The 22,978-nt window shown below is 33.4% G+C and overlaps 3 protein-coding genes and 1 long non-coding RNA gene across 5 annotated transcripts; 1 reads left to right on the top strand and 3 right to left on the bottom strand.

Annotated features, from left to right (window-relative positions):
- Positions 1-4,811: 4,811 nt before the first annotated feature.
- On the bottom strand, positions 4,812-5,694 carry LOC141814476 (uncharacterized). The gene is made up of 2 exons (XM_074702436.1): positions 4,954-5,694; positions 4,812-4,846 (listed from the first exon to the last, which is right to left on the bottom strand). The coding sequence occupies exons 1-2, from the start codon at positions 5,543-5,545 to the stop codon at positions 4,812-4,814; spliced, it is 627 nt and encodes a 208-aa protein (XP_074558537.1). The 5' UTR covers positions 5,546-5,694.
- Positions 5,695-9,147: 3,453 nt separating this feature from the next.
- Positions 9,148-9,971, top strand: LOC141814318 (uncharacterized). The gene is made up of 4 exons (XR_012600483.1): positions 9,148-9,194; positions 9,369-9,479; positions 9,698-9,745; positions 9,838-9,971. It is a non-coding gene; the product is annotated as an uncharacterized LOC141814318 (long non-coding RNA).
- A 2,064-nt stretch (positions 9,972-12,035) lies between these two features.
- On the bottom strand, positions 12,036-15,933 carry LOC141815435 (zinc finger CCCH domain-containing protein 25). 2 transcript variants are annotated; one of them, XM_074703382.1, is made up of 5 exons: positions 15,838-15,933; positions 15,450-15,698; positions 13,254-13,363; positions 12,967-13,160; positions 12,036-12,495 (listed from the first exon to the last, which is right to left on the bottom strand). In XM_074703382.1, the coding sequence occupies exons 2-5, from the start codon at positions 15,620-15,622 to the stop codon at positions 12,142-12,144; spliced, it is 831 nt and encodes a 276-aa protein (XP_074559483.1). In that variant the 5' UTR covers positions 15,623-15,698; positions 15,838-15,933; the 3' UTR covers positions 12,036-12,141. The 2 variants fall into 2 exon arrangements, with proteins under 2 accessions (XP_074559483.1, XP_074559484.1); XM_074703383.1 differs by lacking the exon at positions 15,838-15,933 and having other exon boundaries at positions 15,450-15,751.
- Positions 15,934-16,969: 1,036 nt separating this feature from the next.
- On the bottom strand, positions 16,970-20,381 carry LOC141814192 (protein KINESIN LIGHT CHAIN-RELATED 3-like). Its single transcript, XM_074702143.1, has 2 exons — positions 18,742-20,381; positions 16,970-17,485 (listed from the first exon to the last, which is right to left on the bottom strand). The coding sequence occupies exons 1-2, from the start codon at positions 20,379-20,381 to the stop codon at positions 17,254-17,256; spliced, it is 1,872 nt and encodes a 623-aa protein (XP_074558244.1). The 3' UTR covers positions 16,970-17,253.
- Positions 20,382-22,978: the final 2,597 nt, after the last annotated feature.

Genomic DNA, 22,978 nt, shown 5'->3' with positions numbered 1-22,978 from the left:
AAACATTAATAGTCAAGCAAGTTAAACAAGCTTAAACCATGGTTATTAAGCTGAGTAAATTGAGCAAAACACATTGTGATCTTAATTGCATACATGTGTTGAAGTATCATGTTGGTTCCCAGGTGACAGATTTGTTGCATTGGGCATATGTTGAATTGCAAGCTGACAGCCGCGGATTGCCCTCCCACTTGGAGCCTTCTTGATATCTGATTTATCTGTATGTATCTTGCTGTAGGTCTGGGGATACTAGACCGTCTGAGATGAGTGAAATCTTCTTTTTGTCGCATGAGTTGAAGTATCGTAAAAAAAAACATGAGTCGCGAAACATGTCGAGCCAAACAAACTATACACTGGCTAGCAGATGGAGAGGATTGAGCAAGCCAAGTGAAAGAGTGGGCCAAGCGAACAATGTATGCCTGACAAACTAAGTTGGCCAAGTAGAGATGCAGCTAAACTAACCAGCTAGGTCAACTAATCGACCGAGTCAAATAGAAAAACAATATGGATCGAGTGATCTAAATGAACCAGCTAGCCGAGTTGGGTACAAATGTTTCTTATGAATAAATATTATTTGTCAAGTGTCTTATTACTAACAACAAATAAAAAACAATTTTAGCCTCCGAAGGTATGGTGCAACAATAAAGTGTTTTCATAATTAATTAGATATCCACAGATTGATTTTATAACTACGATGCACTACAGATTAATTTCCTCTGATAAAAAGATAATCTTAAAATGCTAAGTGTGAAGTGATGATCGATAGGAAACTTTCATAGGATTGAATCAATTGCCTTCAAAATTAATCGATTCAAAGAGTTAGATATCTAGATTATTAAAAATAATAATTTTAACCATTTTTCCTTTTTTTTAAAATATATCTTTTGCTAGATAAGTGTTATATATCCTGATTAACAGCCAAATTGGCAGACAATAATCATTCCATGTGATAGGCATCGCATTGTTAATTTTACAATTATCATTAAATATTTATTTAATGAAACGGATCTTGAAATCTATATGTTTTACATACCTGAGCTTGATGAAGAAGCCATTGCAATGCAATTATTTTGCATATATTAATTTCTCTCTTCTTTCCTTTCTTTCCGAAGACACTCAATATTTTTCATTGATGGATCATTATAATATCTTCTATTTATAGGCAGAGAGAGGACCAATATATGTATGCTTTCATTATTTCCGTGCATCCATCATGCATCGGTTATAATAATATTATTATTTACATCCGTTACTAATAATAATTATTATAATATATATAGATGAGTTTTACTTAATTAGTAACTTCCATTGCATGAAGTTACATTTAGTTTTACGTTATTTTATTTTAATTTTTAAGACCAATTATTAATTAGATAATAATAATTATCTAACATTCTCCCACTTGGTCTAAAATTAAAACCTAAAATATGATGCATTATAACTTTAAGCATCAAAAACTCATCCTCTTAAGACATCATAATTACCTTAATATAATAAAATACTAAATGTGGGTTATAGCGGTTGTACATTATATAACATACTTCCTTCTATATACCACAAACACCAGCATTCTATCATACTAGGTCTATAAATGAACATATAATTTCATAATGGTCCACAATAATGTTTCTAGACAATTCATGTTATAACACAGTAATGTGCACATCATAACTAGAAACTATATATCAGAAACACATAAGTGATATCAAAGTGTCAACTTAATATATCATTCAAAGGGATAACCAAGACCCATTCGATGTACATGTTCTTTAAATATCTTTGGTTGTAAACCTTTAGTTAACGGATCTGCAATCATAAGATCCGTTCTAATATAATCAATAGACACTCTTTGTTTCTGAACTTCTTCTTTAACGACAAAATATTTTAATTCCATATGCTTGGCACCTCTTGAATATTTGTCATTTTTAGAGAAGAATACTGCTGCAGAATTATCACAATAAATTTTCAGCGGCTTGGCAATAGTGTCGACAACTCCAAGTCCTGAAATAAAATTTCGCAGCCATAATGCATGGATTGTGGCTTCAAAACATGCCACAAACTCTGCTTCCATTGTGGATAAGGCAATGACAGATTGTTTAGCACTTTTCCATGATATTGCTCCTTCTCCAAGAAGAAACAAATAACCAAAAGTGGACTTTCTACTGTCAATGCATCCCGCAAAATCTGAATCTGAGTAACCAATCACTTCCAAGTGATTAGTTTTTCTATACATGAGCATGTAATTCTTGGTGCCTTGAAGATACCTTAAAACTTTCTTAGCAGCTTTCCAATGATCAATTCCTGGATTACTTTGATATCTGCCGAGCATTCCAACAGCAAAACTAATATCCGGTCTTGTACAGGTTTGCACATACATTAGACTTCCTACAACAGAAGCATATGGAATTGAATCCATTTGTTTTCGTTCTATATCATTCTTTGGACATTGCATAAGACTAAATTTGTCCCCTTTTTGAATTGGAGCAATTCCAGCAGAACATTTTTCCATATTAAATCTTTCTAGAATTCTTTCAATATAAGCTTTTTGAGACAATCCCAACAGTCCTTGTGATCTATCACGAAATATTTCAATTCCGATCACACAGGATGCCTCGCCCATATCTTTCATTTCAAAATTCTTTGAGAGAAATTCTTTTGTCTTATGCAACATGCCCAAATCATTAGTAGCAAGTAAGATATCATCAACATATAAGACTAAAAGTATAATTTTGCTCCCACTGATCTTTTGGTATATGCAATGATCAACAACATTTTCTTCAAAACCAAAAGATGTGATGGTATCATTAAACTTAATATACCATTGTCTAGAAGCTTGTTTAAGTCCATATATTGATTTCTTAAGTTTACACACTAGATGACCTTTTCCTTCGATTAAAAAACCTTCAGGTTGGTCCATATATACATTTTCTTCAAGATTTCCATTCAGAAAGGCTGTTTTCACATCCATCTGGTGTAACTCTAAATCATAATGAGCCACCAGTGCCATAATAATACGTAACGAGTCTTTCTTTGAGACAGGTGAAAATGTCTCTTTATAATCAATGTCATCTTGTTGAGTGTATCCTTTAGCAACAAGTCTAGCTTTATATCGTTCAATATTACCATTCGAGTCACGCTTGGTCTTAAAAACCCATTTGCATCCAACTCGTTTAGAACCTTCTGGCAATTGAACGATATCCCAAACATCATTTTCATACATGGATTGCAATTCTTCTTTCATTGCATTGATCCATTTTTCTGACTCTATACCTTCTATGGCTTGTGAAAATGAAATTGGATCTTTATAAATTTCAAAATCTGATTCTTGCAAATAAGTTTCATAATCATTTGAAATAGCAGCTCTTCTTATTCTTTGAGATCTTCTCAATGCTATTTCTTGTAACTCATTTGTATCAGATTTTTGTGAGTTAGCTTCTTCATCATGTTGTTCAGTGTTGATATAACGTTCTTCAACAACTGGAACAACTTTTGGAACAACACTGGATGAAGGAATATTAATAGATAAAGGAATATTTACCTTAACTTCCTTTATATCCACATTTCGTTGTTTATCACTCCCACTAACTTCACCATTTTCAAGAAATTTTGCATTACCAGTTTCTATTATTCTTGGATTATGATTAGGACAATAAAATATATATCCTTTAGATTTCTCTGGGTAACCAATAAAGTAACCACTAACTGTTCGAGAATCTAACTTTCTTTCATGCGGATTATAAATTCTTGCTTCTGCCAGACAACCCCAAACATGCAAGTGTCTTAAACTAGGATTCCTATTTGTCCACAACTCAAAAGGAGTTTTTGGAACTGCCTTACTAGGAACCCTGTTAAGCAAGTACATTGCTGTTTTTAAAGCATACATCCACAATGATTTGGGTAATGATGAATTACTCATCATACTCCTAACCATATCCATTAACGTGCGGTTACGCCTTTCTGCTACACCATTTTGTTGAGGTGTATATGGCATAGTATATTGTGCACATATGCCATGTTTTTCAAGAAGTTTTGCAAATGGACCTGGATGTTGTCCTGTTTCATCATATTTCCCATAATATTCACCTCCTCTATCAGACCTTACAATTTTCACTTTCTTATCTAATTGCCTTTCAACCTCATTAATGTAGATTTCAAAAGCATCTACTGCTTGAGATTTTTCTTTAAGCAAATAGACATATCCATAACGTGAAAAATCATCGATAAAGGTGATAAAATACTTTTCTCCACCAAAAGATGAAGTATCAAAAGGTCCACATACATCAGTGTGTATTATTTCAAGAAGCTGAGTGCTTCTCGTGGCTCCTTTCTTATTATGTCTGGTTTGTTTTCCTTTAATACAATCCACACATAAACCAAGATCAGTAAAATCTATGTTATGTAGAATTCCATTCTTTACCAATCTTTCTATTCTTTCTTTGGATATGTGACCCAAACGTTTATGCCACAAAAAAGCAGAACTTTCATTAAGCATATTACGCTTAATTCCAATATTTTGATGCACAGTAAGTAAGGATTCAGCAAATTTATTATCAAGTTTTAATTTATATAAACCATCAATAAGAACTCCAGAACCAATAAGTCTTGAATTCTTATATAAATTAAAACTACATTTTCCAAAATTAAAATCAAAACCACAAACATCAAGTTTTGATAGAGAAATAAGGTTCCTAGAAATTGAAGGTACATAAAGAGTCTGTAATAGGTCTAAATGATAGCCAGTATCTAAGACCAAACGATAAGTCCCTATGCCTTCAATTGGAGCCTTCATACGATTTCCCATATACAGGAAATTGTCAGTTTGGTTTGTGGTTTGGATTGTAAGGAATCCCTGCATCATATTAGATACATGAGTAGTAGCACCAGAATCAAGCCACCAAGTATTATGAGGAACATCAATCAAGTTTGATTCGAAACAAACATAAGTTTTTAATATACCTTTCTTTTCGAACCAAGCCTTGCGTTTAGGACAATCCTTTTGATAATGCCCTTCTTTCTTACAGAAATGACATTTATCGTTATTGTGTTCCTTCTTATCAGCCTGAGAAGCTTTAATAGGCCTTGTCTTTTTCTTAAAACTTTTGGCTTTTGCTTTTGGTGCTTTAATAGCTCCTTGAGTAGTGAGGTTGATGGAATGACTTCCCAAATTCTTAAGCCTATTTTCCTCTTGAATAAGTTTGCTTATCAATTCATTAACATTCCACTTTTCCTTAATAGTGTTATAGTTAATTTGAAAAGCACTATATTGAGGAGGCAATGAATTCAGAATAAACTGAACCAAGAAGGAGTCATCCACAGCCATTCCTAAAGACTTTAATCTTGCCACAATATTAGTCATCTCAATGGTATGTTCTTGCATACTACACGATCCATCAAACTTTATAGTCGTGAGTTGTGCCATTAATGTACCAGCGAGTGACTTATCAGCAGAACGAAAACGTTCTTCCACAAACTTTAAATATTCCTTTGCATTTTCTGTTTGTGGAATGGTAGTCTTAATATTGTTTGCGATAGTCATTCGCATAAACATAAGGCTTAATCTGTTAGACCGTTCCCATATTTTATATTTGGATTTCTCTTCCTCACTACTTGAATCAGTAATAGCAGTGGGTTTTTCTTTTAATAGTGCAAAGTCAAGATCTAATACTCCTAAATGAAAATTGACTTGCTCGCTCCATTCAGAGAAATTCAAACCATTAAATACGGTAACAGAAGAAGCTTGTGAATGAAGAGAAATTGCTGCAAATAAGATATACAGATTCAGATAAAACATTAGAATATATTGTAATATACCTTTGGGTTAATATTACAATATATTATCAAAAATTAAATGCCTTCTAACATTATTAAGAAATTAAAATCTTTAATCAAATACATATGTCATCTTTGGATAAACAAAATATATTTGGTTTAAGAATTTTAATTTTCTTCGTTTATATCACTAATCATAAAAATTAATTTTCCTTTGGGAAAATTCATAATTTTAATGATCAATGAATCTTATTTATTTATCATTTTTTTAATAGGCATTTTTATAAATATGATAAATAAATTATTATTATATGCATATCAATTAATTATTCTAGTTTTGGTCACTTTGGTGATCACAAACTATCATAATTAATATAAAATCATGTATATATTTATATCATAAGCATAAATTATCTTAATTTAAAAGCATACATGTATATTATAATCATTAGCTGAATTTATAAACAGTAATAAATCAGTATTTAAATTTATATATACATTGTGTCATACATCATTTAATAATTATTTATAATAAAAGATTAATGTGCGGAATGTTTCATTTCATTTAGTTATGAGATTATATAATCAATTATAGATACTAAATATCATTAATGCATCTATTAATTTATAATTCAACATAATAACTTTATATATGAAAACATATAGATTTCTTAACGAAAGCTCTGATACCACATGTTAATTTTACAATTATCATTAAATATTTATTTAATGAAACGGATCTTGAAATCTATATGTTTTACATACCTGAGCTTGATGAAGAAGCCATTGCAATGCAATTATTTTGCATATATTAATTTCTCTCTTCTTTCCTTTCTTTCCGAAGACACTCAATATTTTTCGTGATGGATCATTATAATATCTTCTATTTATAGGCAGAGAGAGGACCAATATATGTATGCTTTCATTATTTCCGTGCATCCATCATGCATCGGTTATAATAATTATTATTATTTACATCCGTTACTAATAATAATTATTATAATATATATAGATGAGTTTTACTTAATTAGTAACTTCCATTGCATGAAGTTACATTTAGTTTTACGTTATTTTCTTTTAATTTTTAAGACCAATTATTAATTAGATAATAATAATTATCTAACATTAGACTTCTCTCTTTTTGAAGATATTAATTTATTTAATTTTTGAATGGCTAAGATTCATCAGCCGATTTAGTCCAAAAGTGATTGATAGACCTACAAAGTTTGGAATAACATGGAACAAGGACCTATGTGTTTGGGCAGTGATCCTAAATGTATCCATACTATTAAATACCAATATGATATATAATATTGAAAGCAACAATTTTTAAACACAAATCAAGATGAGAAATGATACCGGAAACTTATTATAAATAATACAATGATGATACACTACAAGAAAATCGGTCTTTAACAACACTCAAAAGACATCGGTTTTATGGCAAAACCGATATCTTTTACTTTTTTACAACGGTTTTAAGAAAAACCGATGTCTTTGAGAGGTTGATGGGAGACTGCGACAACGGTTTTTGGAGGATACAACAACGGTTTTAAAACTGTTGTCTATGTCCGCCTACAACAACGATTTTTGAAGACTACGACAACAGTTTGAAAACCGTTGTCTATTTGTGATTTCAACAACGGTTTTGGAAGCTATAACAACAATTTAAAACCGATGTCTATTTGCGCTTTCAACAACAGTTTTAAAAGCTATAATAACAATTTAAAACCGTTGTATATTTAGATTTTTTCTTTCCCTCTCTCCCTCCAAATATTTCTTCCAACCTGCGCTTCCAACACTACACCCCGCCGACTTACACTACTAGAAAACTAGGCTTTTGAGATAAAAATTTTAAGACAGTGACAAAATTCATCTCAAATACTATGTAATTAAGACAACAATTATAGATGTCTTAAAATTTTACATTGAGACATTAAATTTAAGACAGTATTTAAAATTTTATCTCAAATTCAACTAAATAAAGACACCTAATAAAGATGGTTAAAGATATAATTATATAAGACATTCAAATAAGACGGTAAAAAAGTATTTGTCTCAAATTGTCTTGATTACGCCCAAAAAAAGAAATAAAATCACACACTTACCTAAGTATTTAGACAAATATAAATTAGTATTTATAAATTAATAAAAATTTAAAATTGTTGTTACTTACGTTTATAAAATCATTTTAATTATATTAATAAATTAATAAATGATTAAAAAAATCTCTTTAGACAAATATAACTTAATATTTATAAATTAATAAAAATTTAAAATCATTATTACTTATATTTATATAAACGTTTTTATTATATTTATAAATTAATAAATGAATAAAAATTCTCTTTATATAAATATAAATTAATATTTATAAATTAATAAAAATTTTGTCTATGTTTTTAAAAATTTTTACATTTACGTTTTATAAAATTATTTTAATTAAATCAAATACTAAATAACATTTATTTACGTTTTATATTTTTATAAATCAAATAAATATTTACCTAAATAACATTGACTTACGTAAGTGAAAATAACATTTATGTAAATGTAAATAACATTTATTTATTTTTTAAACTAAATAACATTTATTTACGTAAATGAAAATTTTATTTTCATTTACGTTTTATATTTTTATAAATCAAATGCTAAATAAGATTTACCCTAACTTCCGCACCGCATCGCATCGCATCGCATCCTTCTTCCGCACCGCCATACTTCCACGCAGTCTGCTCCTTCTTCCGCACCGCAGCGCCGCACCACCGCCGCTTCACCACCAGCTCCGAAGATAAGAAGCCAACTTCACCACCGCCGCCTATCACAGCAACAAGCCATCGCTTCACCACCGGCTCCGAAGATTACCTAGGCTTCCAAAACGGGGACATCTAAGGGAGCTTCACAAATCTATAAAGTTATGCGAACATACTTTACTATATGGCGAGTCAAAGTTTTTGTCTGTTGGCCCTCTCCAAGAGGTAACAGTAATTTTCACAATGTCATATTTTCTTTGCATTAGATTTCAATCCAAAAATATTTCTCTTGCTTAGGTAGAGATTGAAACTTATGCAGTAATGATTACAAAGTGCAGACATATGCAATATTACATTCAAGAACATCATTTCTGATAATCGCAACATTTTAAAGTGCAGACATATGATTACAAATCTAGTTAGTGATGTGAGAAATCTCCAACTATTAATACTTTTTACATAAGTTCCATTAGTACTTTTATATTGTTCGTCTCTTACTACTTGAACTTCCCTGATGGATACTATTTACAAGGTTTGGCTCTTTTTTACATGATCCTATTACTAAGAAGTCCATAACTTGTTAGTACCTCTATTCTGTGTTTTATGCTTAAACAGGTAAATGTCTACGAAGACTGGAGGATTCTCATCGAGTACTGGAGTATAGACAAATTTCAAGTAATTTCTTATCTTAAATAACATTGTTTATGATTTATTATTATTATTATAACTTGTTCAAAACAAGTGATCCCTCTTCACCATCCCCTCCTATCTTTTCTCTGCCTTCGGCTCCATTTTGTTTTGCTGTATGATTCGTGCAATCTGCCAGTTGATGATACTAATGATATGCAGAGAAGGAGGACAGTCAAGAGCTTGGAATTGCGGAATTCTTTGAACACTATTGTTCTTCCTCTTGGGTCACTTGAGATTGGATTATCACGTCACAGGGCCTTGCTCTTTAAGGTAGTTCATTTAAGGGGTTTTTTTTTTATCTTTTCCCTTAAAATTACATATGTAACTGTCATATCTCATTTCTGTTTTGTAGCTTGAGATGGGCATTTAAATTGATTTGCAATTCTAATGAAAATTAGACGCAATTTGGTGCTGATTGGACTCAATTGATGTTACTTTCTTGTTTCGGAATTATTGTTTGACATCATAATGAAAATTTTGTTTTTTAGTATATGTTGCAGACTCTGCTTATCAGGTTCATCTGATTCAATGATCCGGTAAGGCATGGAGGTGCTTGAAAAGGTTCATCTCAGTAGATTGTATCAGATTCATCTGCTTATCAGATTCTGTTTTTTAATATATGTTGCAGATTTGTTTCTTAGTACTGGTGATTGTGCTTATCCACCTTGCTGCCCTGTATCGGGGTTTACTTCTGAATCGCCATGGAGGTGCTTAAAATGCCCCACCTAGCATCACACATGAACGTGACTTGATCGAATATGATGTTTGTGGTAAATTTCTTAAGAGTCAAAACCAAATTATGGAAAATTTCCTTAAGATGTTATGTTCGTGCAATGAACTTTGAAACTCACTATCTTGTTGAGAAGTCTAAACATTTGCCTTCACTGTCTGTGTTTCTTAATTCCTTTCTAATTCATGTAACTTGTAGTTGCTGGGCCTCCTTGAGAGCTTCAAGGGAATGATTTCAGATCAAATTGCTTCTCAGTGTTTACTCAAATCTTACATTTGTATATGGGTGTCTTAAGAGAGCTGAGTGGATCAAGTACCTAGCAACCTTTACAAACTCAGAAGTCAGAGCAAATTCAGTTTATGATTAGAACATCTAAACAACGTAGATAAATTTTAAAATAATCAAATCATGTGGCCTGTACCCATTTTGCCCCTCCGCTCATTCACATTTGCTGGCCGAATCAATTGCTACAATGTAGCAATCGATTAAAAACTTTTTTAAAAAATTGATTAAAAAATATTTTATGATAAAAAATTTATTACTTTCAATACGGTGTATTGAATTAGTGTTTGATAGCATTGATAGATTTAGAAGCATTGCCCAAACACACAAGGTTTGATTTCATATTATTTCCGACTCTTTTAAGTCCATCAATTAGTACTTTTAGACGAAATCGACTAATAAATTTTAACTATTCAAAAAATTAAAAAATTTATATCTTTAGAAAAAGAGAGTTTAAGAATCTCAATTGTGATATATGGTATCGATCAATGAATATTATCATCGTATTATTTATAATGAACTTCAAATATCAATTATTCTTATGTCGTATTCATATTCAAAAAATTATTGCTCTCAATACTATGTATCATATTAATATTTGAGGACATGGATATATTCGGAAGCACCATCCGAATATATAGGTCTTTGTTCCATATCATTTGGAGTATTCTAGGTTCGTTAGTCACTTTTAGACAAAATTGATTGATGAACCTTAATTAATCAACCAAAAAATTTATATCTTCAGAAAGAGGTGAGTTTAAGGATCTCAATTATGGTGTGAATATCATCGTCGTATCATTTATAATTAGCTTTTAATATTATTTTTTATGCTCGATTCGTGTTCAAAAAAATAGTTGCTCTCGATCAAGGAAAAAATTTATAAATACAAATCATATATAAGAAATGATGTCAAAAACCTATTATAAATGATACGACAATAATAGCCACTGATCAATATCATAATTCAGATCCTTAGACTCCTTACTTTTTGAATATATTAATTTTTTTTATTTTTTGAATGGTTCCATTAGTCGATTTAGTCTAGTAATTAAAAGACCTATAGAGTTGAGAATGACATAAAATAATGACCTATGAGTTTGGGCAGTGATCCCAAATGTATCCATGTCATCAAATACCAATGTGATACACACTATTAAAAATGATGATTGTTAAACACAAATCAGAATGAAAAATGATGTCGGAAGCTTATTATAAATAATACGGTGATGATACTTTTGATTGATATCAAAATTGAGATTCTTAAATTTTTTTCTTTTTAAAGATATAAATTTTTTAATTTCTTAAATGACTAAGGTTCATCAATTGATTTCATTTAAAATATATTAATGGACCTAAAAAAACTCAAAATAATATGAAACTATATTATATGTGCTATTGTCTTGAATATATCTGTCTTCAAGTGCAAATTCGATACATCAAATTGAAAATAATAAATATTTGATCATAGAAATTTTTTTAATCGATTACTATACTACTGTAACAATCGATTAAAATTATTGTTCAGGATCACAGAAGAATATCTAGCAATTGATTCGGCGAACGAATACAAATGAGCAGAGGGACAAAATGAAGATCAAAGATATGATTTAATAATTTTAAAACTTACGTGATCTAAATAATCTACAACTTTGACAACATGAAAAAAAAAATTACCGATTACACGTAACCTCTTCTTGTTACCCAAAAACAAGATGCCATGTCAAGAGATTCTCGAGAGTGAGGATAAATACATAGTAGATTGCTGCCACGAAACAAGATGCAACAACATGAACACTAAAATCTGCATTCCAGATCCCAATTCCCAGGCTATCAAAAATCAATCATATTACAATCTGAAAATGACTTGTTCTAATACAAAAGGATTTTAAGTTCTAATGAACTCATGTTCAATAAAAGTCCCTATCTACGAGTTCTCCTGTGAGATTCTTCATCTTCCCTACTCCGGTGGCGGGTGGAGGATTCTTTCTCGTGCCTATGGCGCTTCTTGTCTCCACGAGCATCTTTTCCATCCTCTTGATCTCTCTTTGACTTCCTGTGATTTCTGTCCTTGTCGTCGTTCGTCTCTGTTCTTGAAGAATGACTACTTTTATAGACTGATCTAACCGGGGGGTCATCCTCCTTCGCCTTGTGATACTCGTTGTGATCTGACATCCGTTGTAAGAAATGTTTGCGACTCTTAGGAGGCTCATCATATTTGTCGTGATTCCATCTTGATTCGCGGTCCTTGGCTCCCCAGCCTGTGTTTGCACATCTCTGCCAAATAACACAAAGTCAATCATGTCTACAATGCAATTGCAGAGTAAAACATTACTGTAATGAGCCTACAAAAAAAAAATGGAAAAAAGATTTCTGAAAAAGGTTATATTTTTATCAAAAAGGAAAATATGTTAAGGTAATTGGAAACTAAGTTGTTTAAAGAAACTAACTCAACAGAAACATACTTGTATAATCCAAATATTTAGCTCTTACGATCTGACTAATTCTGAAAGTGACTAACTCAATCTCACAGAAATTTTCCATCAACCACTAAATTAAATCAGAAAGCGCAAATGGGTCCTAATGGATGGCTCCGTGTCACAAGTTTTTCAAACTTCCTAGGTGTAATGTATCTTGGATGAGATTTGAACCCTCATTGTCTAGAGAGCCCATTCCACTTTTTACCATCGCACTATAACCCGGGGCAGCTATTCCCATGTATGAATCTTAGGACTCTTGAAATCATACCTGTTCATCATGAGAAAATTTGCATGCATCACCCCACTTGCATTCACCTCTTTGAAAGGCACGACACACACCCCGTGCCTCTCTCTTCTTTTGCCGCTCCTCTTCATCTTCCTCTTCTTCTTCCTTTTTCTTATAATTACTAACATGATCAACTCTCACAATTCGACCAAGGATCTTAGCCCCATTTAAATTATCTGCAAAAGGAAATACAGACAAAAATTTGTAACTGTCATTTGCAAGTGAGTGACAATATATACAGAGAGTAAATACAGATACAAACAACACACCTACAGCAAGGATTGTACTCCTTTGATCTTCGTATGCAAGGAAGGCAAAACCTTTCGACTTACCAGTAGCCTTGTCTCTCACAAGATTAACATCAACAACCTCTCCATACCTGACATTTGTATAAGAGTGTACTCAGTAAATATAAAGTCAATGCAGAGTTATTGAAATCATCGATTGCAATCTTAAGATGATAAAAAACTACTTTGACTGAGGTGTGTCACCCTCAAAAGGATCAAGAAATTCTACAATCATTACAAAGAATAAGATTTTGGTTAGGCGACAAATATCCTGGCAGCCCGATGCACAAAGCTCCCGCCAATACGGGGTCCCAAGAAGAATCTATTAAATGTAGTCTTACCTTGATTTGTAAGATGTTGTTTCCATGACTCAAACCCGTGACCTCTAAATCACAAGGCAACAACTTTAAACGACAAATACATCAATATGGGAGTTTTAGTTTTCATTTGATTAGAACAACCTAAGTATGCACAGAGAGTTGCTAACAATCTAAGTTAACCAGCTAGGATCAGGCATTTCATGACTAACAGCAAGGTTTACATCAAATATGGGTGCGACTGAATAAATGTTGGAATTGAGAAACCCAACAGAGCAAGAAGGTTACCTAGTTCAACTAAAGTCCTCTTACGTTGCATAAAGGGTAATTTAGCATATGCTAGATTTCCAGCAACATATAAAAACACTTCTTTGAATTGTTGTTGTATAATATTTCACCATTATTTTGCACACCTATTATCCAAACTAAAAGAAGTGGTAAGGGATCTTTGGTTTTAGTAGTATGTTATTGCAAAGATTTGAGGCATTCCCTTGTCATAGTTTCCAAGATTATTTTTCTGGATTCTTGTGACAACCAGTTTAGTCTCATATGCAGAGTTGTAAATTACTAAGAGGGTTACATAAGTGAGCTACTATCATATAGAGTTTAGGAATTTGGGTCAGAGGTTGGATCTAGCAAGTTAATGGGTCACTTATCTAAGTGGACAGTCAAAATTGGCATCCTAATCTTAAGCATGGAGAGGCATTGGAAAAGGCTACATATGTGATGGTATAGCCACCACTTACATGCCATTGATTAGGCATGCCAATTAGGGATAATTCTAATCTATGAGTTGCCCTTAGTGTTCTAAAGGGATGTCAATCCTTAAGTGATGGAGATTGCAATGCCCTAGCTTAGTTCACATGTTAGTTGTGAGCTAACAAAGAAGTATTATAAGCTTAGATGAGTGGTTTATTATCAACTAGAGCTTGAAAATTTTTGATTAACAGATGGACCTAAAAAGTTAATCTCATCCAAGTGAGTCATAAGAATTTTAGTTGGGGATGGATATTCTTTGGCAAACTTTGATGAACTTCTATCAGCTAAGACCAATTACAGATCTTATGAATCTCCTAAGTGATGATGACAATATTTTTTTTCTTTTTGGATGAACAACTGATTGCTCTACTAGTTGTAGAAACAAAAAGCTACAACATTAAAATTGAATATGCCCTGCTTTTCCAAAAAATAATTCAATAATAATGTGACATATTTATTTCAAGTTTGACTACTAAATCCAACATGATATTCAATTATAAGTGACTGCTTAAACAACAAGATGCAAGCCTTAGTAGTCACTAATGCATATTGGACTCATCCGTGATTTCACTGAATTTCAACCAAAATCAGTTTATCATGGTCTTATTTAAGAGAAACTATAAATTGAGGGAGAGTCTTGGCGTCTTGGCGCAATGGTAAAATTGTTGTCATGTGACTTTGAAGTCACAGGTTCGAGTTGCAAAAACAACCTCTTACAAAATGCAAAGTAAGATGGCATACAATAGAACCAATGTGGTCTAACCTTTCCCCGGTACCCTGCAATGGTAGAAACTGGACTATCCTTTTTTATATAAATTGAATATGTGACGAACATGAATTGCTTGCATGATAAAAGCTAGCATTCGATAGATCAGTAGACTATACATAATTTTTAAGAATTTTAGGCTACCAGAAATTAGGAAACAACATAATAACACAGATAGTCATGGCTATGCAGGCAGCAACCCGAATCCAAGAACAGCTATGTACAATATAATAATCTAAAGAAAAAAAGTTCAACTTTGACAGTTAAATGCAGTTTGCAGTAGAGAAGAGTAAGCAAATAATAATCATACTAATACTAAGGAGAGAGAGGACCTACTGTGCAAAGACTGCGAGAAGGTCGCCTTCCGTGAGGTCGAAGGAAATGCCACCAATAAAGATGTAGGCAGAGTCCTTGTACTTAGCGTGCCAAGAGGCCTCATCCGAAATGCCTAGCGCCGCCTCAGTCAAATTAATCTTCTGAGTACGCTTCACCAGCGTCAATGGGTTCATTTTTCTTTTTTTGTTTATCTAATTGCTCGATTTTCTTTGGAATGAACTAGTATCTAGTAAGATGCCCGTCGGATTCCTAAAAAAGAGCACGGAAAAAAGCTGGATCGGGTGAAACCGAGAAGAGAAGGAGATAGAAATCCAGATTGACATATGAGTAAGAAAGGACCACGAGAATATGGTTGGAGTAGATTGAGCGTGCGAAGGAGAATCCAGACCTGGGGAATTCACCAGACGGAGGAAGGTGCCGGCAACGGAGAAGGCGACGACTAGGGAAGGAACAGACGGAGGAAGGAGCCCGAAGGAGATGGAGGATTTCACCAGACGGAGGAAGGTGCCGGCAACGGAGAAGGCGACGACTAAGGAAGGAACCGACGGAGATGGAGCGAGCTGTGGAGATTAAGAACCCTAACGGAAGGAAATAATTATCGAATTGCAAAAGAACTTTCATCTTTGCCGAATTTTATATTAATTTTTAAAATATAAATTGATTTATAAATCAAATTCACTTTTAAAATTAAAGATCTAGATTATTATAAAATTTACATACCTTAGCTAAAATATTAATATATTATAATATTTAAATGAGTTTATTTTAATGGTAAATTTACAACAATTTACTGAATCAGCAAAATTTCAGAATATCCAAATCATTCGGGTAAATTTCAAAATTAATAAATCATGTGATTTGATAATTTTAACAAATCATCGGCAAACGAATGCGAACAAATAGAGTAGTAAAATGAATATTAGATATGTGATTTGATAATTTTCAAACTTATCTAATATAATTTAACAGTTCCTTATGCTTTGTAAGACTTTCATCTATTTAAAAAAACTAAAAAAAATGCCTATTTGACTATGAAAACAAAGAACCCGATCAGAACAATTGAGCCAACATCTTTGTTAAGTTCTACAAGTACACAAGCAAAACCTCCTTTAAAGGAGAACACCACCACGTTATGTTTTCTTTTTAAATTATGAACTAGAAAACAGCTTACAGGTGATAAGAACAGAGATAATTTCTAGATTTTGACTCTTTAATCACAAAAGACAGACATTTTACACACAAGGATTCCCCTTAAGACGACTGACCCAATCAACTTCAAACATATAAACTTGAGCTTTGAGTGGAAACAAGAAAAATATGTGAATCCAATAATACAGGTGATGAGCTTAGCTCCTATTGCCTGGTCAGTTTGCTGCGGTTTGAACTACAGACTAAAAGCAGTTTACAGACCTCAGACAATAAGCACAAACTCTTAAATGACTTATTTCAGTGAGATAAAGAATCTAAAACAGATTAAATGATGTCTATCACTCAGAATCATACAGGTTGGTGCAAAGCAGTTGAATCATTTGTTCTGCCTACTGCCACTGTTATTACCACATGATGCATGAAATTCATAGCGTTTGATCTTAAACAAGAAGTGAAAAATATAATAATGAAATTTGCACTGTACAACACTAACAAAGATGAAAGTAATGTCAAAATATAGGCACTAATCAAGCAAGTTAAACATACGTCTAGTATCTATATTTGGAAAATGTTAAGGGACCTGCTCATCTATTCAACCCAAAATGAGAACTCATTTGGAATGAGTGCATCCTTTATTTAAAGGGAATGGGACTGCCTAAATTGGGCAATCTGGGGCTCTATATGAAGAACCATCCTGAGCAGATTTGTTTTCCAACATGAATGTCGGTAAGGAATTTGCAGGGAATACAGCATGGCGTTCCCCTCGGACCTTTTTCTTTAGCTGCTCCATGAGGCGGTGGGATTCTCTAATGTCAATCCATGAACCAGAACCATGATTTTCCCAAGCATCTATTACATGTTGCTGGAACTCCATTGCACGTTCATAACTGCAATTAGAAGTGTTATCTTTTGATTAACATAATTTTCTTACACAAAATAGCAAAAAAAAAATAATAATAACAGCAGGCCATCCCATCATTTAAAAAAAAAACTAAAATTTTTAGGGGAAACCTAGAACTTTTGGTCATTACCAAATCACATACCATGCTTTTTTCTTCTTTTTTTATAATTAGTGCATCAGAGTGAAATTGCTTGGATGGATTGTAAGGCCACTAGAAAAGCACAAGTATCTCATAGGAAGATGAGCTAACATTTTAATTTCCTTACCTATCAGGCTATATTTCGATTTCGACCTTCGCTTATACAAGTGTATAACAACATTAGAATTTAGAAGAGTGAGTTTCTCACAAAATGAGCTACCATTTTTAGTGAAAGATATAGACATTGACGCATCGATGACTCCAACATAACTAAGAAATAATTGACCTTATTCATGTAATCATATTTCGGTTATGTGTTAATTTTTGAATCCACAGAAGGCCTTTTTCTCTTGCAATGAATCAATTAACCCCCTTAAAAGCAGTAATTTCTTTCAAGTTAGAACACAAACAGTAGGCAGCTTGGACACAAAGGTCTATAACAACAACACCGAACCTTACTTTAATTTTTGAGATCAGAAGTCATTTTTGTAATATTAGTAAAGATTACCAAAAAACTGAATAATGTTCAACTGTGAATCATTAGTACTATGCCCTTGCTTCCTCAATATTCTTAAGGCCTCCTCAGGTAAAGAAGAAAGATTTTGCATACAAGGCTTTACGTGATAAGAACATACAAAAGCAATTTTTGTTGCAAAAAAAAAAAAAAAAATCAGATAAGGGCTAAAGCACATCAATTGCCAAACACATTAATTCTGACAAAATTGGAGAACTTTTTAAATTAAATATATTAGCATTGGACTAGGCAAGGAACACTGAATATGCATACTAGCCAGTAGAATGTATAACTTATGCAGCATTCCTGATGTATATTATCAATATTCAGAATAGTGTTTACCATATTAATAGCTACTAAGATGTATCATGTGGGGACTGGATGCATAGAGAAAATCTTTAACAAAGTTTCGAGAAATATCCTAATTTACCATGATGATGACCTTATTATAATACACTTAGAATATGAATTCACGTGTTAGTGATCAGGATAGTAGCAGAATTCTAGAACACGTGTCTACTAAGAATTAGTGAATGAAATACCCATAGAATAATGCTAGTATGTAAATCACAAAAACACAATTGTGTACCTTCCCATGGTTCCATAAGCATTAGCAATGCATTGGTATGTTTCAATTGAATCCTCATGTTGTAGCCCAAATGACTCATCAATTATGTCCTTTGCACAAAGAAACATCTCCACCGCAGATTGTGGCTGATTCGTGTCCAAATATGCTTGCCCTAAATGCTTAGTGGCCAATCCTAAACCAAAATGTTTTGGACCAAAACAGTCTTTTATCTTCACAATTGCACTTTCTAAGTACGGAATTGATAGTGGTACCCTCTTTGTATAGAGCAGCAGCCACCCAACCCTTGCTGAGACGCTTCCCTCCAGGTGCTTCTCTTGTGGAAGATCCTGAAGAATAGCAAGGGTCCTCTTCATCAAAGACAAAGCAATCTCATAGACATCCATTGTCTCATACAACATAGACATCTCTACATATGCTCCGGCAACCTTTGAAGGAGACTCTGCTTCCTTCTTATCAAGAATACCACAAGCAATTTCCAAACATCTCTTAGCATCACCGAACTTCTCTTGGTTACACAAACATTTAGCCATTGAGATAAGCACAAAGGCTCTTGTCTCACTTTCTTTCTCAGTTTTCTGACCAACCCTTTTGAGTGTTTGTGTCGCCAGTTCCAATCTACCTAGTTCAATCAATATGTTAGCCCCATCAATTTCAACCTGACACAACTGCTCATCGAAGCCTAAACACTCCAATGCCCTCCTGGACAGCTCGCTCTGCTCCAGTGCCTCCTCATACTCTTCCAAGCCACTATAAATAACCCCAAGAAGGCGCCTAACCTGGACGACCTCTTCAGAACTTTCCCCGAAATGTCTGATATAAATCTCTAATGCCCTCAAACCCAGTGGCAAAGCCTCGTCAAAAACCAGAACAGCAGCCAAAGCTTCTGCCAGATCCTTGCAGGCGCTACCCATTTGCTTTGAATTACCCTCCAAGATCGTACCTTTCAGCTCGAAAGAGTTCCGTAGATTGGTCAAAGCCGCCCACCTTCGCCCCATTGCAGTCTTAGTATTCGCGAGTTGGAGCTGAACAGCGACAGTAGTCATAACAACATCTTTCTGCGGGGAGTTTTCTCCCCGTGGGACCTCAAGGATCTGAGCCGCAGTTTCCAAAGAGTCCAAGCTGTCGTCGTACCTCCTCATCTTGCAAGTGATGGAACCCATCAGGCAAAGGACCTTTGCAACAGGGAGAGACCATCCTCCGTCCCTCTTCTCAAAAAACTGCAGGGCTTTGACAGAAAAGGCGAGGGCTTTCTCCAATTCTTCTGACCCTAGCAAGTCCAGCTGCTCGGACAGGCGGAGCGTGTCATCGTCGAGGGAGGACTCCAGTGATTCGAAGGCGGCGAGTACTTCCGAGACCGTGTTTAGAGATTTAGGAGGAGTCGGCTCAACGGAGACTGTCCGGATGCCGCGACGGAGGGGGCGACTGGGAAATTGCGGAGGGAAGAAGGGGGGAAGCAGGGGACTGCCGCTGGGGGACGGAGAGATGGGAGAAGGGGCTAGGCAAGAGAAGCGAGCGAGGAAACTGGTAAGAGGAGCGCCAGAGAGGCGGGATTTGGGGAGCGAGGAGAGCGACAGCAGAGAAGCAGAGACTGCTCGCTTCATGGCGAAGCGAGCAAGGAAAGCATCGAAGCCGAAGGCCATCGATTTCGAACACCTAAAGTCTCTGAAATAGGTGTCCATGGGCCGTGCCCTAATTCCGGCTCGGCACGGGCCCAAACGGCCCATGAGTTTTCTATTTATAGTTGCTTCTTTTTTTTAAAATTAATTACAGCTAATTTATTTAAGATGCTTAAGCGAAATATTCATTATTATCTGTATGATCATAAAAATATATCTCAGTTTTTAAAAATATTAAACCAGCATTTCATTCCATTTTGTTTAATATCGAAAGAAGCTATAGCCAAAACTACAAAATGTCAAAATAAAAAATATTCAAATTATTATGCATAAAATACATACTGTTATATTAAAATATATTTTCTTAACTTGTGAAAATGTTTTCAACTTAATTAAATAGCGTCGATTCGCATAAATTCACTTCAATATTATAACGATTGGTAGTAATTTTATTCAAAATTTATTATAATATATTGTAGTCTTGTTTAAAATTACTATAATATATAATAACATTGATCGAAATTACTATAATAGATAGTAACTTTGACCAAAATTTGTATAAATAATTTTAGACAAATTGTTATATAATAATATTATATGAATTCAACTATAACTTTTTTTTTCTCTTCCTTATCTAATATATATATTTTTCATTGTGTAATTGAAATATTTATTGATAATTTAAGTATATATATATTTTATTAAGATACAATCAAAATTTTATATTAAAATACATAAAAATAATCTTGAAGTTATAAGATAAAAATATTGATATGAGATATTTTTTTAGTAAAATTTAAAAATAAAACCATGAAGACGTATATTCAAAATAGACAATATCATACTATTTTGGAGATGTATGTGAATTCTATTAGATTTAACAGTGGTATTAGAGTGAGATTTATATGGTGCCATGTGTGTGAAGGGATCCGTTGAGATCGTTAAGGAGGCGAATCCATTGAGATCCGGACTAATAAGGGATCCTTTTCATTAGAAGAAAATAATATCATACCATTTTAGAAATTGAATTTCATTAGATCTAACAATTTTATCTCTTTAAATTTTCATATTCTTAACTTTTTTTAATGTTCATCCTTATATATTTACATATTCATTTTAACATTTTCATTTTCTCATCTTCACATTTTCATTTCATCTTCTATAATAATTTTGAACAAATTTATGTTATATTATATTAATTTTTAAAAAATATTATTAATATATATATTTTGAAATAAAAATTATTATAATATATAATAACAATAACAATTATTAATGATATTGCTATAATAATATTGAAATAAGAGTTTTTAAATAAAAAATTGTATAAAACAATACTGAAATAGCAGTTTTTTTTTCATGATGAAAAATGGTATAAAATGTTCTTTTGCTATGTTTAAAAACTAGCGCGCCGTCTAATTTAGCCAAGAGCAAAAACATGACTAATTCTATTAATACGATTAATAGAAGTATAGAATAAAAATTGTTTAAATCAAAAAGGAAAAAAATACAAAGTTTATCTAACCGTCGGATTCGGCGGGAGCCACCCTCTCTTCGACGCGACACGTCCGCTGCAGCCTGAGCATGAGTCCGATCGTCTGTGAAATGACCATCTTACCCCTTACCTTTCTTTTTATACCAGCTGACGGCCCCTTCTCCAAGCCTTCTTTTCCTTGCTTCCTTCGACCCCAAATCCCAATCGCCGTCCGTCCTCTACCACCTCGTCCCAATCTCCACAGAGACCTCTCTAGGGCATGGGAACCCCACTGCTCGTGCTCGGCAGACGACCATCGCTACTGCGTCAATCGCCTTGGTGAGTATTCAGACTATACTCGCCTTCTTTTGTATGTCCTTGACCTACCTCCGCTCCTGTCCCCTGTTCGTTATCCCCGCCGTTGCGTCTTATTTTTCTGATCGATCATTGGGAATCACTTTTCGGTTGTCGTGCTTGTGCAGCATGTTCTTGATTTGATTTCGACCAACTTTCAACGCATAATTAGATTCTGGAATATTTTGGTTCTATTTATTGAAGATGATGGATTACTACAATTTGGAACTTGGATTGGGTAGTCAAGGTTTTCACTAGCCAAACATGCTCGAAGTTGTAACTCCTAATGCTGATTGTTACCAGCACTTGCAATTCCAGAAAAAGTTCTGGTGGGATGAATTGGAAATTTTAATTTCCATCAATAACGATAGTCACTAATAAAAAATGAACAACATAATACGGAGGTAAACACAGGGAGCGAGAAAAAAAAAACGGAGGTAAACAAAGCTCTAGATTTGAGTTGAAGATTGAGCCATTCTAGTTATAATGCCTGTTTTTATAGCCTCTTGGATACCATGGATGTCCTTTCCACATTCAACCATTATAATATATATGCATAATTTGAAACTCTTAAAGAACTGAAGAAAAGATCAAGAGTAGGACATGAAACATTTTTACTCCTTTTGATTATGTTTTTTGATCTTTGGATCCATGAAGTCAATTGGGCAAACTTTCTTTTATATAATGCAAGTATCCCTTTAAGATAACTATTGAATCTAGGGCAGTATCCTTGATTTATGGGTGGATTTTTTTTTTTGATCATCTTCACCATATTAAAGATGATCATATATGG

Source organism: Curcuma longa, chromosome 21, assembly GCF_044706935.1.
Source record: "Curcuma longa cultivar G26 ecotype Majalengka, Jawa Barat chromosome 21, ITB_CL_G26_1.1, whole genome shotgun sequence".
In the NCBI taxonomy this organism is placed as follows: Eukaryota; Viridiplantae; Streptophyta; class Magnoliopsida; order Zingiberales; family Zingiberaceae; genus Curcuma; species Curcuma longa.
This window is presented reverse-complemented; position numbering and strand designations above follow the sequence as displayed.

Coding starts and splice junctions, on each gene's coding strand:
- LOC141815435 (XM_074703382.1), bottom strand. CDS start 15,622: ATGAACCCATTGACGCTGGTGAAGCGTACTCAGAAGATTAATTTGACT. Junction 13,364..15,449: donor CTTCTCGCAGTCTTTGCACA/GTAGGTCCTCTC, acceptor TACAAATGTCAG/GTATGGAGAGGTTGTTGATG. Junction 13,161..13,253: donor GAGTACAATCCTTGCTGTAG/GTGTGTTGTTTG, acceptor TTCCTTTTGCAG/ATAATTTAAATGGGGCTAAG.
- LOC141814476 (XM_074702436.1), bottom strand. CDS start 5,545: ATGTTTATGCGAATGACTATCGCAAACAATATTAAGACTACCATTCCA. Junction 4,847..4,953: donor GGCTTGGTTCGAAAAGAAAG/GTATATTAAAAA, acceptor AATATGATGCAG/GGATTCCTTACAATCCAAAC.
- LOC141814192 (XM_074702143.1), bottom strand. CDS start 20,381: ATGGCCTTCGGCTTCGATGCTTTCCTTGCTCGCTTCGCCATGAAGCGA. Junction 17,486..18,741: donor GCTTATGGAACCATGGGAAG/GTACACAATTGT, acceptor TTCTAATTGCAG/TTATGAACGTGCAATGGAGT.